General features: G+C 36.6%; 1 protein-coding gene across 1 annotated transcript in view; it reads right to left on the bottom strand.

Annotated features, from left to right (window-relative positions):
- LOC150089867 (uncharacterized) overlaps nt 1-20,889 on the bottom strand; it is a 180,381-nt gene that overhangs the window by 112,353 nt on the left and 47,139 nt on the right. The window contains exon 3 of the mRNA XM_090389681.1: nt 11,706-11,834. Within this exon, the coding sequence (XP_090245807.1) occupies nt 11,706-11,834 (129 nt within the window). The remainder of the gene's footprint in view (nt 1-11,705; nt 11,835-20,889) is intronic.

Below are 20,889 nucleotides of genomic sequence, written 5' to 3' on the forward strand. Positions count from 1 at the left end.
ATTACTTTATATTTTATATACAGTCAGTCCTTGTATAACACGTGTTTACACTACATGAATTCGACCATACACGATTTATAAATAGGGGAATGATATCTTATATAACACAAACCGAATTCGCTTATCCACAATTCGCCTTTGTGTTTACAAGTAATGGCAGTCGAATGCAGAATCACCCCCAGCCGAACGCAACACAATAGGAATGAAGAGAAGATTCTGAAAATGTATTTATGTTTTTTATATCAGTGAAGGGGAAACACATTTCACCATAATAACGTAAAAACCAACACAATTTCAGCTATCGGTATAATCGAAATGCAATTATATCGCGTTTACTACCAGTTTATAACAGATTACACTAGCAGAAACGCAACTGGAAATTGTTTTTATTGTTTTATGGTAGTAACCCTTAGAAATGTGCTTTAGGAAAATGTGAGGTGTTAATCTCTGCCTTCACGGTGTTGTTTATTCAGTTGCTACACGCACGCATGTTTATGTGTATCAAGCGTGCCTCCTTGTTTATTCCCTAAAAATGAAAAGAAAAACAATAAACAGAGGCGGACTGAGTCAAAAATTCTTACCCGGTAAAATTTATAGTGGCCTCATACTATGGTTTATGGCCAAAATCACACCGGTCTCTGGCCCACCGGGGTTTCCCTGTTAAGGGTTATGGCCAATCCACCTCTGTCGATAGAGAAAAAATATGAAAGCTATACGAGGACTGCCTGTACTTTATATATTAGCATATATTGATCATTACAGAAACAGAGAACTTCTTGTCGATTTTTGTCTTCAGTCTGGGTGGTTGGCCCCAGTTGAAGTCATCTGGATTGTGGGTAAACAGCGAATTTTTTTTTTTTTTTGCGTTTTCTTAATTTCCTGCTTGGTATTATTTGATTGATTTGTCTTCTATATTATTATCTTTAATATTAATTTAAACATTTCACACACACACACACACACACACACACACACACACACACACACACACACACACACACACACACACACACACACACACACACACGACCTCTCTGTAACAAACTTCCATACAGCGAATTTTTCTATTGATTTCCCTTGGCCATTACATCGAGAATAGTTTCTATATAACAAAGAAAATTTCCACATAATGAATTGATTTCAAGAGATCTAGTTACACATTGTTCACACCTCCAGAGCCTTTAAGCAATAGAACTGATTCTGTAGAAACTACAAATTTAGATCTAAAAGGATTGAATTAATCCCTTTATCTTATAACTGGTAATGGGATTAATTCTTAAGAGCAAGAATTAAGAGCTAAAACATTCCACAAATTAGTGGTGCCTGCAAAACCTATACAACTGCATCTATGGTACCGAGAAGTTGCCTGGTCAACTGCTATCTATGTGTCCACAGCCACTGGCGAAGATTAAGACATATTCCCGATGCAAACATTGGCTCTGGTCAACCTGTTTTCTACTGTAAGCATCCTTTTAGAGAATTAAGAGAGACTGATTTTCCTTTATCCCAGAAATTCATCTGTTGTTTTGCAGAAATGAATCATCCACACTTTTACTAAATTTCACTTATCTCTGTTTGTGGTCCTTAAATCAATTTTGTTTTAGCTGCTGTGCAAGTAACCTTACAATTTCTACAAGGAAATCCTTGAGTGTAGTGAAAAAAGTGTACGTGCTTAATAAGTGTAGATTGGGGCATTAAAAATAAATAAATTGCTTTAAAATTTGGTATACCTGCCAGTAGTGTGTCAATCATTTTGAAAAACTGTGTTTCGATTCTCAAACTGTTTGAGGAAATGGGACCAAGTTGGAAGCATGCGAAATTATGTCTGTATGAAGATGTAGATGAAGCCCTTTTTAAGTGGGTGAAGTTGATTCTAGACCAAAACATTCCAATATCAGGGCCATTAATAAAATAAAAGGCTATGGAATATGCACCTTTTCTGGTGCATAAAACATTCCAAGCCAGTTCTGGTTGGCTGGACAAATTTAAAAAGTGCCATGGCTTACTTGAAAAAGTTATTTTTGGTGAGAGCGGAGTTGTAATTGAAGAAGACTGTACTCATTAGAAAGAAACAGTTTTGAAAAAAAAAATTATGGAGAACTACGAGCCCAACTACTAGGCATTGAATGTTGATGAAACAAGTCCATTTTTTAAATGTTTGCCGAATGTGAGACTGGTGATATTAAAGGTGATAAATATTTAAGTGGTAAAAATAGTAAGGAGAAAATTACAGTCTTGGTTGGTGCAAATATGGCTGGTGATGAAAAACTAAAGCTTTTGGTAACAAGCAAAGGTAAACGCCGATGTTTCAAAGGAGTAAAAAGTCAGGGTGGACTAAAACTACAATAAAAAAATCTTGGATGAAAAGTGAAATTTTTGAACAGTGGATTTTAAATTTCGATAGAAAGATGACGAAAGAAAACAGAAAAATACACATAAAGGCAATAAAATGTATGTTTGGTTGTCATGAATGTCATTTGCATGATTTCTCATATTTCATTAATTATGCATTTTGCCCTTTGGAAAGATATTTATGGCAATTAGGTATATCAGGTGGAGTCTTTTTATTGGATTTCATTCACAGAGTTATAAATCCCATCTAACAAATGCATTCTGAACATTTCTGCCACCCAAAATGCAGCGCAAAACATTATTAGCAAAATTCACAAGTGATGCAGTTTTTTTGTCCGCCACTGTATATAATGTAAAACAAATAAACTTCTCTTATTTAATAAAATAATACAGAAGAAACACTGCTATAGAACAATATTATACACTAGGAGGCTTCGCTCCTTGCTTGCCCACCCCCCACAAATGCTTTTCTACATAAAGTGTAGAGGTATGGAGTAAGTCTAATTTTTTCTACATAAAAGAATCTGTCGAAATGCACTGATTGACATCTAATCAGGAAATGACATTACAAATGCACAGGAAATTTACCTGTGCATTTGTAGTGACATAATTACCCCGCCCACTTGTACCAAATAGTGACATCAGTAGGTTAGCAGCAGGTATGGACAGAAGAGGAAAGGAGCCTGAGAAAATAAAAGTATTTTTGCTTGAATCTATGAGAAAGTGAGCAGATGACTTTAGTGAGCTCCCACAGATTTTCCTCCTTGGTTCATTACAACCCTAATTAGCAGCATTAAACTCAAGGCCACCATTTGGACATATTGCAGATTAGCATAAATAAAATTATGACTATTTAGTGAATTTGATAATAACTATAAATGCTTTCTCTTGCCAAATTCAAGAAAATCTGTCACTGTTGCAAACTTCCAGTTCTCCAATACAGTTTAATTTTTGACATCCACACCTTACAATGCTGTCTGCAGCATGTCAAGTAACCAAATGGTGGCATTCACAGTGAAAGTGTTAAAAGAAAAAAGCAAGAATATGGTAAAATATATATAATAATCAAATACAAACATTGTTAAAATTTGAACTGAATCAAATTTAGAAATATCAGGATTTGCAACTAATGATGGTTATAACCTTATATATGAAAAAACACAAAGCATGTAACTAATTATAAAAGCCAAATTAAAAAAAAAAACAAAAAAAAATTGAAAGGTCTATTTATAGAAAGCAACCAGAACTAGTCAATTAATTATTATGTAAGAACTGGGCAATTAAGCTTTCTCTATGACCATCAATCAAAGGTGGTACTTGTGCATATGTCTGTTCCGATATTCCCTGTCAGAGACTTCGTAATTTGGAATCTCCTCTCTTTGATCTTCTCTGGCTTAAAATCTCTCTACCTCATTGTGTCAAATTCATCTGTTGTTACTTTCCTAATAGTGAGATAATTTTCCTTGGTGATTTTAATGTTCACAACTCCAGCTGGCTTCTGTTTTCTAGTCACACTGACCCAGCTGGTCGAGATGCTGAGAGTTTTACAATTACTAATGACCTTGAACAGATTGTTCAATTACCTACAAGAATACCAGACAATCCTAACCATACAGCCAACACCCTTGATCTTTTTCTCACAAACAACCCTTCTAAGTACACAGTCAAACTGAGTGGTCCTTTAGGCACCTCAGATCACAACTTGGTGATTGTTCTCTTCTCCAATGGAGCCTTTATCTCATGGCTATTCCAAACCTCGTGTTGTTTGGCAAAAATGCAAAATGGGATGACCTGCGAGATTTATTTTCTTCTCTTACTTGGTTGAATTACTGTTTCAAAACTTCTGATATCAATGTTTGCTCAGATCGTGTCAGTGAAATTATTCTTGTAGGAATGGAATTCTTTATTCCACACTCCACTGCAAAATCTCGTCCTTTACCTTGGTTTTCCAATAAATGTGCTAAGGCTGTTCAAGAGACGAATGTTGCGTATCATAATTGGCTTATTTCCAATTCTTCAGTTTCATTTTCTGCCTACACCAAAGCTCGCAACAATTGTAAAGCAGTTATTAATCAGTCCAAACTAGATTTTGAACAGGCTAAGAGTAAAAAACTTGCTTCTTACCCTAATGGTAGCCAAGCATTTGGGTCTCTTGCCAAAGCTACTGGTGCAACTTTTGCCCATCTTTGCTCCAACCTCTGTCAAAACGAGATGGTTCTGTTGTCACTTCAGCCAAGGATAAAGCTGACCTGTTAGCATCCCATTTTTATTCCAACTCATGTATTAATGATCTTGGTAAAACACCTCCCACCATTCCCAACGCACTCCATTCAATGCCTCCTGTGGTCTTCTGTCAAAAGGATTTTGACAAATCTTGATGCTAAGAAAGCTCCAAGTCCTGATGGTATTTCTCCACTTGTTCTCAAAACCTGTGCTCCTGAACTTACTCCTGTTCTCTGCTGCCTTTTTTCACTTTATTTCAAAGGTGTTTTTCTGCTTGGAAATTTCCTCATATCCAGCCGGTTTCTAAAAAGGGTGACAAATCCCTCCCATCCAATTATCGTCCCACTGCAATTACTTCTACTTTTTTCTAAAGTAATGGAGAAATCAATTAACTGCCAACTCTTAAGCTACCTAGATACCTTCCATCTGATCAACGATCGCCAGTATGGATTCCGTCAGTGTTGATCCATATTCTGGCTTATGTTACCCATTTATGAACAAATTCAATTGAAAAGTTTGGTGAAACACAAGCAGTTGCTCTTGGCATCCCAAAGGCTTTCAATCGTGTTTGGCATAAAGGTCTTCTAAACAAGCTTCCATCTTATGGATTGTCAACTTTTTTGTAATTGGTTATCCAGTTTTGTCTCTAATCGCTCACTCAGGGTGATGGTGGATGGTTCTCTGTCTTCTAACTTCTCGACTAATGCTGGTGTCCCCCAAGGTTCAGTTCTTTCCCTCACTCTTTTCCTCTTGTATATTAATGACCTTCTTCCATTGAATGGAAATCCTATCCATAGTTTTGCCGATGATGGCACATTGCATTCCACTTTCCATTTTGAGAAACCTTGCCCGCTCAATCAGCTTCAACTTCTTGAATATCTGCTGGTTAAATTGACATCTAATAAGAACTTAAGACTTTCTTGGTAAATGCACCCCTTTGTTCCAACAAGCACATTACAAATATTGCTTCCTCTGCATCTAAAAAACTTGGTTTTCTCTTTCGCTCTCAGCGTTTCTTTTCTTCCAAACAGCTGTTCACTCTGTACAAATCGTAAATCCGCCCTACTATTGAATATTGTTCTCACATCTGGGACGGTGGCCCCAATACCTCTCTCAGGCTTCTAGATTCCATTCAGAAGAGGGTAGTTAGATTAATTAATGACTCCTCTCTAACAGAATCTCTCCACTTGCTGTCTCATAAACGTACTGTTTCTGCTGCAAGCCTTTTCTACAGATACTTCCATGGGCACTGTTCTTCTGAATTGGCTTCTATTATTCCTGCTCTCTTTCAAAACAGTTCGAACATGTGCCGCCACCAGCCAACATCCATTTACTGTCCAACTTCAAACTCACAGAACTTAAGCATGGTACCGAGTACTATAAGTTCTAATACCTCCCGTGTTTGGGGTTTTCATAAAAAAAAAAAAAAAAAAAAAAAAAAAGATGCAGATGTCTATAGATATTCAACTTTTCACCTTCCTCATTTATTCATTCAACTGCTGTTTTCTGGAACAACCTTCCACTACTATGTATTTCCTGAAAATTACAGTCTGCAGAAGTTCAACTCTAATGTCAACAAATATCTTCTTTCGTCTTCTCAACCTCCAACCCAAGCATGGTACCGAGTACTATAGGTTCTAATACCTCTCGTGTTTGGGGATTTCATAAAAAAAAAAAAAAAAAAATGATGATGCAGATGTCTATTGATATTCAAATTGCTACCTCAAGTGAAGTGTCAATTGAGATTAACTGAGTAGGGATTTTCAGGTTTGTAGATGTCTGTCTTCTCTAAGGCATATTAGTACATACTGGACAATGAGGTCATGCAGGTCAGAACCATCAGTAATTCCTTTGATTGTCTTATGGTTGTGGAAATCATATCCATTTTTCAAGTATTCATGTTATCATCTTCAGTAAGGCTGATTTCTTTGGAAAAGTGTCATCCATGTCTCTGTCTGAATATACTGACATTAGCATTGGAATATGGAGCTTATACAGCATTAGCCAAAAAAAAAAAAAAAAACACCAAAAAAAAAATTTTCCCATTTCACTCATCCATTCACTCCAAAACTTTGTCTAGTTCCTCCTTAAATTTATTTAAGCTATCAACTTCCATAACGACAGATGGAAGTTTGTTCCAGCAATTGCCTTTAGCCAATAGCTGGCTAAAGACAAATTTCCGCACATCAATTCTGCAACTGTCTTTCCTCAATTTGAATTTGTGCCCCCTCAGATTCGTAATCTGAGCAAGAGAAAGAATCCCATCAGTGTTGAGCTTGCTGAAACCATTTAAAGCCTTAAACACCTCAATCAGATCACCTCGCAGGGGCCTAGTCCCGAGATGCTGAAACTTGCAGAACTTAAGCCTTTCTTGGTAAATGCACCCCTTCGTTCCAACAGTTTCCTACTTTTCTGGCTAATAACAGCAAGTCTACCAATGGTAGACTTAGTAGAATTGGTAGACTTGCTGTTATTAGCCAGAAAAGTAAACTGCTTACCTTCATGATAGACATTTTACATGTCTTGTATTTCTAAACTGCCTTTTACATTTTTATATCAGTCATATATTCTGGAATATACAGATAAGTTTTTTTTGCAGTTTGGATATGCTAGCTGGGAGGCATTGAATCCTTGGTAACTGAAAAGCCACATTTGGCACCAAAAAGGTATTTGGAAGCATGCAAACTTAAAATCAGAAACATATCAGTGGTTTGATTTATGCAGTTTGATATTACAGATCAAATAAAGCCTTCATGAATGTTGCAAGTGTACTGAACGTCAAAGATCTGGATTTTCCATTGGAGTTAAAATGGTGTCTCATTTTCATCAAAATTCTTTTAACTTCAATCATTGCTTGTTGACAGAGCCCTAATATTTCTTCTTCTGATGCCTCTAGTAGTTTCCAATTAGAGATTACCCCTTTTGATGTGTTAAAGTACCTCATGAGGAATTACTATTACCATGAGTCCACCAAAGAAATATATGAGATGTGATCAAAATATTTGGGGAGTGAACTAAAATTTGGGAATTAATGAAGCTTAGCTTAGTTCTATGACTGCATATGATTCCAACAATTCTGAAAACATTTCTAATAAGATGTCTATTGGGATTGCTGTTCCTGTGTTGCATTCCTGTGCCACCATATATCAATCCTTTCCTCTTTTGTTATTATGAAAGAAAAAAATTATACTGCTAAATAGCTTTTTATATATTTTCAATGACACTGAAAAGAACCAGAAAGTCCTTTTTTTTATTTATTTATATTTTACAAAATCAGTTCATTTCAATTTAGTTCAAAAAAACTTGCTTCTGACATTTATGATGTTTTGTCTCTGTACTTTAATTGCAGCAATGATAGACATACAATTAGTCCCGTCACGGCATGGTGGTGCCAGGGGTTACTTGTCACTCATGCATAGAGACAATACAACCACATCATTTTATCATTTTATAACTGTAACTACCAAGGAAGGTGGCCTTTACTCATTTATTGACAAGGGAAGGTAGTGTTTTGGTTCCTTTTTCTAGACCAGGGGTGGCCAACTTAATTTGTGATGTGATCTACTTTTTTCCTTCAAAATGTGTCATGATTTACCATCTCAAATTTCATTGCACAAGGTTAAAAAAGTTAATCAAAACATATTGAAAAATGTTGTTTATAAATTTAAAAAATCAATACAATTCAGAATTCTTATTTTAAATTCATATGCATTTAAAATTTTAATTTATGCGAAGTTTGTGTCTTCTTGTCATCTGCCAAGCTTTCAAAATCAGTGATATACTGTGATAAGGCCAACCGTAAAGAATCTTCTATATGCAAGCCCGTAAGAGTAGAGCGATTCTTCGTCTTTGTTTGTTTGAAATACGAAAAGGCCGATTCACATAGATATCTGGAACTAAAACAGGAATTTCAGAAACATATTTCCAAAAGTCTTTCTGATGATCAGGCTTTTAGGAAGATATTGTTTCGCAATGTAATAATTTCATTTTCAACCCCAGGGTCCTGAGCTGGATATCATCATTCTTCTCTTCCTTGGTGATTCCCTTCTACTTTTGACTCTCTCTCTCTCTCAGGGTGACTCGGGAATTTTTTTTTTTTTTTTCCCCCCTGGTGCAGCATAAGCCTGAGGCTTATGCTGCACCAGGGGGAAAAAAAAGGCTGTATGGTGCAGCATAAGCCTCAGGCTTATGCTGCACCATACAGCTATTAATAATAATAATAAAGTAATATTTTCTCCATGTGAAAAATCGCAGCATTTTTTTCTGTAATTTGTTTCGTATCTAAGTCGACATTAAATGGATAAGAAATATAATGAACAATGTCTTCAATTATTTTAAAATCACTGAATCTGGTTTCAAAATCGTCCACAACATTCTCAATTTTACAAGCATATTTCTCACCATTAAATTCAAAAACAGAATATTTTTGCAAATGATCTTGCATATTTTCAAAATGGTGAAATTTTTTTTTCCCTTTGAGATCCTTAGCCATTGCCAAAAATATTTATATTTATATGCAGAAATCTACTAATCATGTCACCCACATTTTTATTTTTTCCTTGTAATTCCAAATTGAGATTACTTTATTGACAAAATCTGACAAAAAAGCCAGATCACACAACCACTCTGTATCTTATAGCTGCTGATAATCATCTCCCCATTGATCAACAAATTTTTTAATTTCATTCAGCAAATTTCGAAATCTTTGTAGAAACTTACTCTGAGTCAGCCACCTCACATCTGTGTGTAATATCAGATCTGATTCTTTTTCATCGAGTTGCATTTTGAAAAGTCTCCTTTGAAGAGATTGTCCTCTGATGGAATTCACAATTTTGAAAGCGATGACCATAACACTTTTAGTATTTAATCTTTTGCTGACTAACACTTGTTGGTGGATGATACAGTGGTAACTCAAAAAATCTGGGAATTCATCATCCTTTTGGCACAATGTGATGAATCCGTTAAGATGTCCTGTCACTGCTTTAGCTTCATCTGTTATTATTGATACAAGCTTAAATAGCGGTAATTTAATTTTTTTAAATAAAATTTTGAATGAGTTAAAGATATCAAGACCTCTAGTTCTTTCTTACCCGGCGAAACCATACCCGGCAGTTCTTATCTAGTGGCAGAATCATCGAAAACCATACGAATAAAAATGAGCAATTGAGCTGTATCACTGACGTCTGTAGATTCATCCAGTTGTAAAGAAAAGGACACACAATTAGCAATATGAGCACGCAATTGTTCACTCACATTTTTAATCATTTTTGCGATGTGTTGCATCACAGTATTTCAAGATAATTGCAGATCTTGAAGGCCATTTAATTTCATTTTTGTTCTTAATTTTCAAAAAGAGAATCTGTTATTTCTAAAAATGTGTGTTTGATGAATTGACCATCAGAAAATGGTTTGCATTTTTTTGCAAGAAGATGACTCACTTTAAATGATGCTACAGTTACTGCTTTAGAATGTAAATTAGGTGTCATGAAGAAATTTTGTTGCACAAATAATCTGGATTTAAGTTCTTTTGATTTATTTTTTCAAAGGTCACTATTAGGCGGAAAATCTGATTGATATTTACCGTGGAGTGCGTTGAAGTGTACTTTCTAAATTTCCTTTTTTGGGTATAGCCATGGAAGCATTGCAAATCAAACAGCAACATTTTTATTTGACCATTACAAAAAAGTATTCTAGTTCCCACTCTTGATGAAAATGATACATTTTACTCTTTTTCGTAGTATTCATTTTAAATCAAAAGGTATTAAATTAACATATAAGTACTGTCCAGTTATTAAATCAGCAAAAGCAATGCTTACCGATTAAAACACTAAGTTGCACGAACTCAAAAAATATTCTGTCTGAACAGCTAACATAGGATAATTGATGAAGAGGATTCCCGAACGAGGAAGCTGTTTCCAAAATAACCAGACAAACACACCACTGTTTAATTTTCTGTTTGGTTATATCATTATAAGAATCAGTTTTGAATGGCCTTTGTAATATTGCTCTAAAGCTATTTCTAGAGGTCATGACCATAAAACAATAAAAACAATTTGCACTTCCAGTTTATTGGGCTTTTCTGTTACTGCAAGCAATTATAAACGGGTAGTAAACTCAATCTTATTGCATTTGCAATAATACCGACAGTTTCTCCTTCAATGAAATCTTCAATCATGCAAAAAAACAAAACCAAATTTTCAAAATCTGCTCTTCATTCCTATTTTTGAAGCTTTGTAAAAAAAAAATAATAATAAATAAATAAAATAACGCGCAGGTAGCGAAACCCACTGCGCAAAATAAAATTTTGGTAGTATACCTGACTGCACAAATCGCAGAATGACTGTATATTTAAAATTTGTCATGATCGACCGAAATTAAAGCCGCAGTTCGCCAATCCTGTTGTTGTTGTTGTTTGGTTTTTAGGAGCATTAGCAACTAAGGCCATATTGCTCCGAGAATATGCGGTGGTCATTCCCTGACCTTTCCACATCCTCCATATTTGGTGGTGACGGGCTCGAACCCCGGTCTAATCAAGAGGCGTGTGCTACGCACTGCTGCTCCTTCCCACCTGGCTACGGAGGTGCCTCGCCACTCCTGTTCTAGACTAATGGCAATGTGAGTTAGGAGTTTGCCATCCCATACATTTTCTTTGAAAATAAATCTTTAATGATATTAGCTTTCTTAATTGAAAGACAGTATGATCCCTCTTTCAAAGCCTCCAAAATATTTTTTTTTTTTACAACTACCTGAGCATTGACAAGCTATTCTAAGTGTTTATTACACCCATATTCATTATTGAAAATAAGAAATTCACAGAATTCTTAAAGATAATTCTGATTTTAATGTAGTTCTACCAGATTTTAGAAAAGAAAAAGACAGAAAAAGCTTATTGTAAAAAATATAAAAACCATGGCAGCCCAATGGAAAAGGAATCAAACTGAGTCAAAAAGACCAACTCTTAAATCCAGAGAGTAGGCAACTGTGTCTGCAGCAGGTAAACATGTAATGTAACTATGTATCTATAACTGTTAAAGTCATTCCCGTTTTCGACATGCATAATAAAATCATCAAAGAATCAAAAAAAGCTGATAAATATTTATTACTATTCAAGGTTTCAAGATATGGATTACCTCTGTCTTTGTATCCAATGGAGGACCATCTCGATGGAGGCATATATGGGCAACTTTGATTACATGTTCCAACTTTCTAGGCTGTTCCTCAATTTTAGCTGCCAAAAACAGGGCACATGTGGCAATAGACTAAAAAAAAAAAAAAATACACATTAAAAAAATATTTACAGTTAATTTTTCTTTCTTAAGAAACAAAAATTTTACAAATACAGTAATACCCCGAAGTTACGCGATAGGTGGGTCCGACGAAAATCGCGTAAGTCGAATTTGCGTAAGTCGGGGTACAACTTTGCATATAAATACATATAAATTTTGCTTAATTGGGACCAAGGACTAACAAAAACACTAGTTTAGAAGAAAAATATTAATAAAATTGCAGTTCTTTATACATATTAATACAAAATATGTATTTAAAAAAAAACAAATGACTTACGTAAAAAAGTTATTTCGATGTCGATGGCTTCATAAAATCTAAAAAATTCGTCTGACGACACAGCGCGTTCTTTTTTTCACGCAGAATTTCTTCGTAGCAAGCTAATAATTTTTTTATTCCTTGCTTTGTAGCTATAACGCGTTCTTCGTTGGAGTCTATGTTTTCTAAAATTTTTAAGCCCTTTACAATTGAGATCTTTTCAATTTTCAACCTGTCAAGTTTGCAATTGTCATGTGCTTTTCGCCGTTGCTTCATTTAGGCCTGTAGCACGTGCAATATCACATGGTCTTTCATTTCGCTCAAAGCGTTTCACAATTTCATATTTTTTCTCTATCAACAGAGGTGGACTGGCCATAAGCCTTACCGGGGAAACCCCGGTGGGCCAGTGTGATTTTGGCCATAAACCATAGTATGAGGCCACTATAAATTTTCCCGGGTAAGAATTTTTGACCCAGTCCGCCTCTGTTTATCGATAATTGCTTTTCTTTTTCTCTCTGAATCTGCAGTGTCTTCACCGGGACGCTTCCTTTTCACACCTTTTAATTAAGTATTTTACTATTTTTAGGGAATAAAGCACAATTACAAAATGAGGAGGCACGCTTGATACGCATAAACAAAGCTGCGCGCATGTAGCAACTGAATAAACAACACCATAAAGGCAGAGATACGCTATTAACACCTCATATTTCTAGGGGTTACTACCATAAAATAATAAAAATCCAGTTGCGTTTCTGCTAGTGAAATCTGTTATAAACTGGTAGTAAACTCGATCTAATTGCATTTGCAATTATACCGATAGCTGGAATTGTGTTGGTTTTTACGTTATTATGGTGAAATGTGTTTCCCCTTCACTGATATAAAAAATATAAAAGCAACAAAGTTAAATTTTGTTCATCTTTCGCTCTCATTCTCCGCCGTCGCACCGTATATCGATAACATATGAAAAACGACCTTGAAGATAGTGGGCGGCAGCGTTGCCAAACGAAAAAAAATCAAGAACCGCGTAACTCCGAGTTCGCGTAAGTCGGGGTAGCGTAAGTCGGGGTATTACTGTAGTGAAATATTTATGTAAGAGTATACACAGCTTAAAGATAGGGTTGGGTTCATTTAACAACTTGTTTAAGTTGTTAAATGAATAGTGATTTCCATATGTTACCATGTTATAATGATTCCTTGAAAATAAATTAACAGTAATAGAGATGGAAGTAGACTTGCTTATTTTGCAAGTAATGATGATCGAAAGTAAATGCCATAATAACAACTATCTAGCTATATAAGAGTGTAATAATAATAATAATAAGAAGAAGAAGAAGAAGAAGATAAAAACGACACTTCGTGGCTCACTGGCTTAGAACCATTGAGCCCATTAGGGCCTCTTAACCACGAAGAACAGGAAAACTGTAGAATAAAGAAAAAATAAGATTTTAAAAAAATATTTTTTTAAACCTTTATTGGCCACGGACAATTGAGATAATTAAAATATGAGTTAATATCTATGTACATTTCTTCTGTTTCTACAACAGCTGGTAATGTTCATATGCTTTTTTACATCCCTTTATGCTCCTCTGCATGTCAGCTTTCTCAGCAGATAGTCCTGCAATAGCTAAATAGGTGAAAGCTTCTTGCCCTTAGTTTTTATTAATTTTTGGAACTGCACTGTTACTTTCTTCAAGCTTGTTTTGCATTCTTTGGTTGATAATCAAATCTTCACCATTCAAGTAAACGAACTTCATCAGCCGCTCCAACATTATTTAATCCAGACTTTTTTTGCAGGCTCCACTATATTTCTTTGTGTATCATGTACTGACTCTCAAAATCCAAAGCAGTTTTAAATACAACCAGACCAATGTTTTCGACCAAATTTAAAAGTAACTACAGTGAAACCTCAATATAATGCAACAGATGTCAGGCAACAACTTTAATATCTGCATTACAGGCAAGGCATGTTATAGCCGAAAAATTTTTTTACCACAAATATACTTTACTTAGTGAATAAATACCATCTTTACGAGTATACAGACTAAAACAAATATTATACATTCCCCTTTATATTCTACTAATACACAATGCTGTTATGGGCTTGCATTTTACACATCTGTTCTGAAATAGCATGTAATTTAGTTTGCCGGAACTGATGACAGTGTTTTTTTTGGTACATAATTCTTAACAGTGGTCAGATACAATAAATGAAGATGTTCATTATCACGCTGATGTTTTAATCATGCCATTATCTAATTAATGTTTTCAAGCACTTTGTTAATTTCTGGAGCTTTTTCTTTACATGACTCATCCACACTATCTTCTGAGTCACTCTCTGTCACTGGCCTATTTGTTGATTGTCTTTCCACTGTTCACAGAGACTGACAGAGCTGCGTTTAATTGTAGACGGTAGACAGACATCGGTAGCGACATTGCTGGATTTTCGTTTCTACTTGGATTTTAATATGGATTTTCCGCTTTCAAAGGTACCTTATAGAGGTAAGTGAAATATTCAAGGTAAGAATATTGACTGCTATAGTTCTAGCATATTTTTGTGTTCTTGAGTGTTTTTGCGCAGGGGAATCGCTACAGTGCTAGTGATCTTGCTGTTGCTGTTGTTATTTGTTATTTGGTTTTTTTTAGGAGCATTAGCAACTAAGGCCATATTGCTCCAGGATAGGCGGTGGTCATTCCCTGACCTTTCCACATCCTCCGTATTTGGTGGTGACGGGCTCGAACCCCGGACTAATCAAGAAGCGTGTGCTATGCACTGCTGCTCCTTCCCACCTGGCTATGGAGGCGCCCTCTTGCTGTTGCAGTCACTGCATTTAGTGCACCTCAAGAACTCAATTTGAGTATATCAAAGGAAAAATTACCTGTACTAAGGTTAAATGGAGAATCCAATTATGATATTAAAATTTACATATATTTGAGTTGTTTTTTTTTTTTTTTTATGTTTGTACAAAATTTCCTGGCAAAATCAAAGATTTGCATTTCTTGGATATTAACAGGCCCAAGCTTACAAAAGGGCATCATTTTACTCCTTTCAATATAAGGCACAACACATTATCAATATAATGTCTGGAAAAGATCAAAATCAGGAAGAAAAATCTCAAAAAATTGATAATAATGACTTGGATATACAGTCTCCCAGACTCAGAAATTAAAATACTTAGGGAGAAAACCCCTAATAACGATGAACTAGACAGTTGTCCCCCTGGCCTGGAAAGGGAAAAATCATGGAAAACCTAAAGAGACCCCAGACACGGAATCTATGGAAACTGAGAAAGAAATGAAAATAGAGTATCTCACAAACTTGACTGATCCCATCAAACAGGCTAAGGAGACAAGAGTCTACCTTGAGGAATATATGCACAAGCAAACCAATAGAATTACTTCTGCAATTAGGCTGCAGATAATAAACTGTTGGTTACTGCTTGAGCAGCCCTAATTGTACTAAATATAGAGAATCAAGTATTGAAAACAAAAGATTACTAATGAAGAGAAAAACTACAAAACAATGAACACATTAACCTATGCTCAAGTTGCAAAGGTTAATGCTAAACATGACACTGCCAAAGCTAAGCAAGTGCCTGCAAGGCAAACAAATACAACCAAATAAAGTAATGTCATCACTCTAAAAGACTCTGCTCACAAAAACAGTGAGGTATTTGATTCACTCTGGTGGGCTGGAGTTCCTTAGGAGCCTCTGCCAAACAAATGCCCCACAAAACCTCTATATGGTAAATGACAGCTACCTTAAAGACAGAAGTGTCTCAGTATGCACAAGGTTCCAGGAATTGACTTGCCCTGTGAATAAGGGTTGCCTGCAGGTTTCAATCCTTGGCCCTTTCTTCTACAACATTGTTCTGGATGAATTTCTGGACTCTGTGGAAAGCCTAGTGTTTGTAGATGACTTGATTCTCCTTGTAAAAGGTAACATGTGAGTGGTTGTAGAGCGAAGTTCAAATGCCACCCTCTTGCAGCTGCAGAAGTGGGCACAAATGCACATGCTCGGAATATCACCTGTCAAAACCAAACAAATACTTCTAAAAAGTAATTTAAACATAAGAAGATAAATTAAAATTGGCAACTGAATTAAAATATCTAGGAGTTGTCTTTGACTCAAAATTAACTTTTTACCCCCATTTGGTTTACTTTGCAAAGAAAGTGAGAAATTATGCAGGCATGATTGTCAGGATCAGTCAAACAGATTGGGGGCTCAAAAGAAGGACCCTGGCAATCCATATACCATGCAGTGTTCCTACCTATTATAATCTATGGAACTGGTGTGTGGTTCAGCTGCTAGACCATAGCAAAAAAGCAGGGAAAAAAAATCAGAATCAATACAAAGGCCAATACTTCTCACTATTACCACGGCATGTTGCACGGTAAGCATACCTGCCTGCAGGTGCTGGCTGGAGCTCTCCCACTTTACCTAGAATTAGACAAATGAGGCTTGTATTATAGACTTAAAAAGGGCATACCCACAGAATTTTTGGGGCTAGCCCTTGACACAACCAACACCATCAAGGTTGAAAGATCCAAAGTCACACCATCAAGTCACAAAGCTCCATGAGCTATGACAAACAAATTAGGGCAAGAAACCAGAGGTCTGGTTACCAAATGGTTTCTGCCAGAGGTAGCAATGGTTGGCCCAAAGCCACCAAAGTGGTATGCCCCAGGACTATTCACAACATTTATACTGATAGGTCACAGCTCCCTAAAGGCGAAACTAACCTCCTTAGGACTGACTGATGACCCAAACTGTACCTGTGGTGAGAGTTGTTGTTGTTGTTATTATTATTATTTGGTTTTTAGGAGCATTAGCAACTAAGGCCATATTGCTCCGGTGATATGCGGTGGTCATTCCCTGACCTTTCCACATCCTCCGTATTTGGTGGTCACGAGCTCGAATCCCGGTCTAATCAAGAAGCATGTGCTACACATTGCTGCTCCTGCCCACCATGCTCCAGCGTGTGCTATGCACTGCTGCTCCTCGCCACAGGGCACTACGGGGCCGCCCTGTGGCAAGAGTGAAGACTGGGCACATTCTTTTAAGAATGTTTAATTTATGACATACCAAGAACCCAATTAATAGCAGAAATTGGCCCCATACTTAGGGGGCAGAACACTTATTTATAATAGAAGAAAATAATTATAAAGCTTTCACAAGCCTCATGCAGAAAGTATTTGAAATCCGAAGAAATATCCAGAGACAGGAATTACAGCCCCCACAGAAAAACCATAATCCATAGCCAAAGTGTCCATGTCTCTCACCATACCCAGATGATGACAATTCAAACTGGCAGGGTAGCTGAATTCAGCTCCCTGAGAGATATCCAAATCTGACTAAACCAGATTGACTAGGGTCCTCTCCAGAATGGATCTGCCACTAGTGGGGGATCTGGGGGCCCCACACCAATTAAGCAAATGTGTAGGTGAGGGTGATGTACATGCAGCCAGGGAAGCAGCTCAGCTAAAAAATATTAGTAATCTTCAGCAAAGGGATGCAATGCAGAATGGAAGCAAAATGAATGAAAGAGTGTGAAAGACTGAATGAGTGGGCTGGGCACTAAATGATGGAGCAAAATAGGAATTATGGTAAAAGGGAATTAATGCTAATTTTGGTGAAAGAGAGTGGCCCAGCAAGGGAACAAGAGCGAGTGAATGAGGTTTATGGTAAATGGAAGTGAGTGAAGGAATAAATGTTGGCTGTATGAATACATTCTCCTCTAGTTAGCAAAAATTGAAACCAGGCCTGCAGCTCAACTGAAAAATACTAGTACGTTGAGATGCCCAGAGTGTAGTGCAGAATGAAAGAGCTGAGCAAATGAAATGAAAGCCAGAAGAATGAATGCGAGTGTAATTGTGTGAGAAAAAGAACACAACCCACATAATGATACAGTTAATAATTCTAACACTTAGTCTTGGCTTACGTAATCTAATTCATCTTAGTGTATTAAGCTACACTGCATTCTACCCCTGGGTGTGAGAAATAAGATGGGGGAGTGACACACACACACACACATATATATATATAAAATATCCTTCTTATTACCTGTAAACTAAAAAGATATAATAATGAAAAAAAAATATATATTTTTTTATTTTAAATATCAGTACTATATTAAAAGATCAGTACTATATGAGGTGTGTGTGTGTGTGTGTGTGTGTGTGTGTGTGTGTGTGTGTGTGTGTGTGTGTGTGTGTGTGTGTGTGTGTGTGTGTGTGTGTGTGTGTATATCATATATATATCTCATACAGTACTGATCAGATCATGGTATTTTTATTTTTCATTATTATTTCTTTTTAGTTTACAGGTAATAAGGATATTTCATTTTTATTTTTCATTAGCACCTAAGAGACTAAACACGACCCAATTAGTACTGTATACCTACTTTTGGCTCACCCTGTATATCACATATATATACAAAGTAAACCCACGCGGTATCTGTATTCGCGGTCGCTGATTTAATATAAAATGAAACCTAAAAAAATGTGAATTTTAAAGTGCCGTGAACATTTTCCGCCATAAGAAAACATGGGCGTGGCTAAAATTATCTTTCCCAGTCAAAACAGCGTTCAGTGGGTGGGGGGAGAGGTGACAAAATCGTGAGCGTGGATGTTTCTCGCTAATCCTTGTTCAGTATGTGTTATGCGCTTGTCATGGAAGATTTCGTCGTTTGCTTTTAATTTATATGCTTATAAATTGAATAAATTTATCAATTTATAAATTGATATGTTTACAAAAGTGATAAATCTACTCTTTTGAAGTGTAAAACAGACTTTTTCGAGTGTGTTAATGGAAGAAAGTAACTTTATTGTGGACAAGTTCTTTCTAACCCGTACAAAAATATGGCTACGAATAACAAGGGAAATGTGAAAAGATCAAAGAAGGGGATGACATTAGCGAATAAAATTGAATTATTAGACAAAATTTCTAATGGTGAAGGTGTCTCCTCAGTTTAAAAACATTATAAAATCAATGAGTCAACGGTACGATCAATCAAAAAATCGGAAGAAGAAATCCGCCGTAGTGTCTGTGAAAACGCGCTAATTTTGGAGAAGTGCGGATGGTCTGTAACAGCCAAATCCTCTGCTTGCACCTTCACGATGGTGGGACTGTTGGTAATCCTGGGTATAACCTCCACGCACATGCACACTGCGGGTGACCATCCAGGTGTGAACCAATGTAAGCAGGGGTCGAGGTGTGGCACCCACACCACATGGAGGAATGCCACCCCTCTGTTACCAGGCAATAATAGGTGGTAAATGACTCATCAACTGGTGCAATACCACCACTTTGCCTATTGGAGGCTTGAAGTGGTGGAACCCATGTTCAGTCACCAGAGCTAAGTTCCGGTCACTTTTGAGGTTATGATGAACATCATGGTGAGATCCAATCTTCCTTACATTTCAAGGGTACAGCTCCAAAACGGTGTTCGCAGGCCGGCCGCTAGTTAGTACACCGGACCGAACCTATTGGTAACTCTTTAGGAGGCTTCCGGATCAGCTAGTGTATAATCTTGCTACCTCTACTCTGCCAGATAGTGACTGGAGGGAGTTCAAGTAGTGTGTATGCAGTGGGGAATTGTTGAGGCCACATTATGTCAAGGATCTGGGTATATTCTTACCATGTGCACACCATATTCAAAAATTTCATTACTTTATACAGCATGTCCCTCCCCCACTTTTTCTTGCTATTAAATATATAATGAATTGTCAAACTAATAAAGTAAGCTTATCTGCAAAAAGATCTAAACCTCCCAAACACTTCCTAGTTCATTTCACAAATATACATTGTCTCAATTCTAATCTCAACGATGTCCAATTCCATTTGCATTCTGCCAAACCCCATGTACTTTTTCTGACAGAATCTCAGTTGTCGGTTGATTCAATTACTGCTCATCTCAGTTGCCTAAATTATTCGCCGTATGATTCCTTTCGCCTCAAAGGTGGTACTTGTGCATATGTCCGTTCTGATATTCCCTGTCAGACTTGCTAATTTAGAATCTCCTCTGGCTTAAAATCTCTCTACCTCATTGTGTCAAATTCATCTGTTGTCTCTACCATTCTCCACTAATCACTTGGAGCTCTTTCACTTCCTCTCTTTGCAACTTGACTTTCTCCAGTCCAACATTCCTAACAGTGAAGTAATTTTCCTTGATTTTAATGTTCACAACTCCAGCTGGCTTCCATTTTCTAGTCATAGAAAATGGAAGCCAGCTGGAGCTTCAGCATCTCGACCAATTCAACTGGTCAAGATGCTGAAGCTTTCACAATTACTAATGACCTTGCACAGATTGTTCATTTACCTACAAGAATACCGGACATTTCTAACCATGCAGCCAACATGCTTGATCTTTTTCTCACAAACAACCCTTCTAAGTACACGGTTGAAGTGAGTGGTACTTTAGGCACCTCAGATCACAACTTGGTGATAGTCTCTTCTCCAATTGAGCCTTTACCTCATGGCTATTCCCAACCTCGTATTGTTTGGCATTAGAAGAATGCAAAATGGGATGACCTGCGAGATTTATTTTCTTCTTTTCCTTGGTCAGATTACTGTTTCAAAACTTCTGATGTCTGTCAACGTTTGCTCAGATCATGTCAGTGAAATTATTCTTGTAGGAATGGAATCCTTTATTCCACACTCCACTTTAAAATCACATCCTTTATCTAAACCTTGGTTTTCCAATAAATGCACTAAGGCTGTTCAACAGAAGAACACTGCATATCGTAATTGGCTTGTTTCAAATCTTCGGTTTC

The sequence above is a fragment of the Mastigoproctus giganteus genome, chromosome 2 (genome assembly GCF_048544385.1).
Source record: "Mastigoproctus giganteus isolate SK-2022 chromosome 2, ASM4854438v1, whole genome shotgun sequence".
Classification (NCBI taxonomy): domain Eukaryota; kingdom Metazoa; phylum Arthropoda; class Arachnida; order Uropygi; family Thelyphonidae; genus Mastigoproctus; species Mastigoproctus giganteus.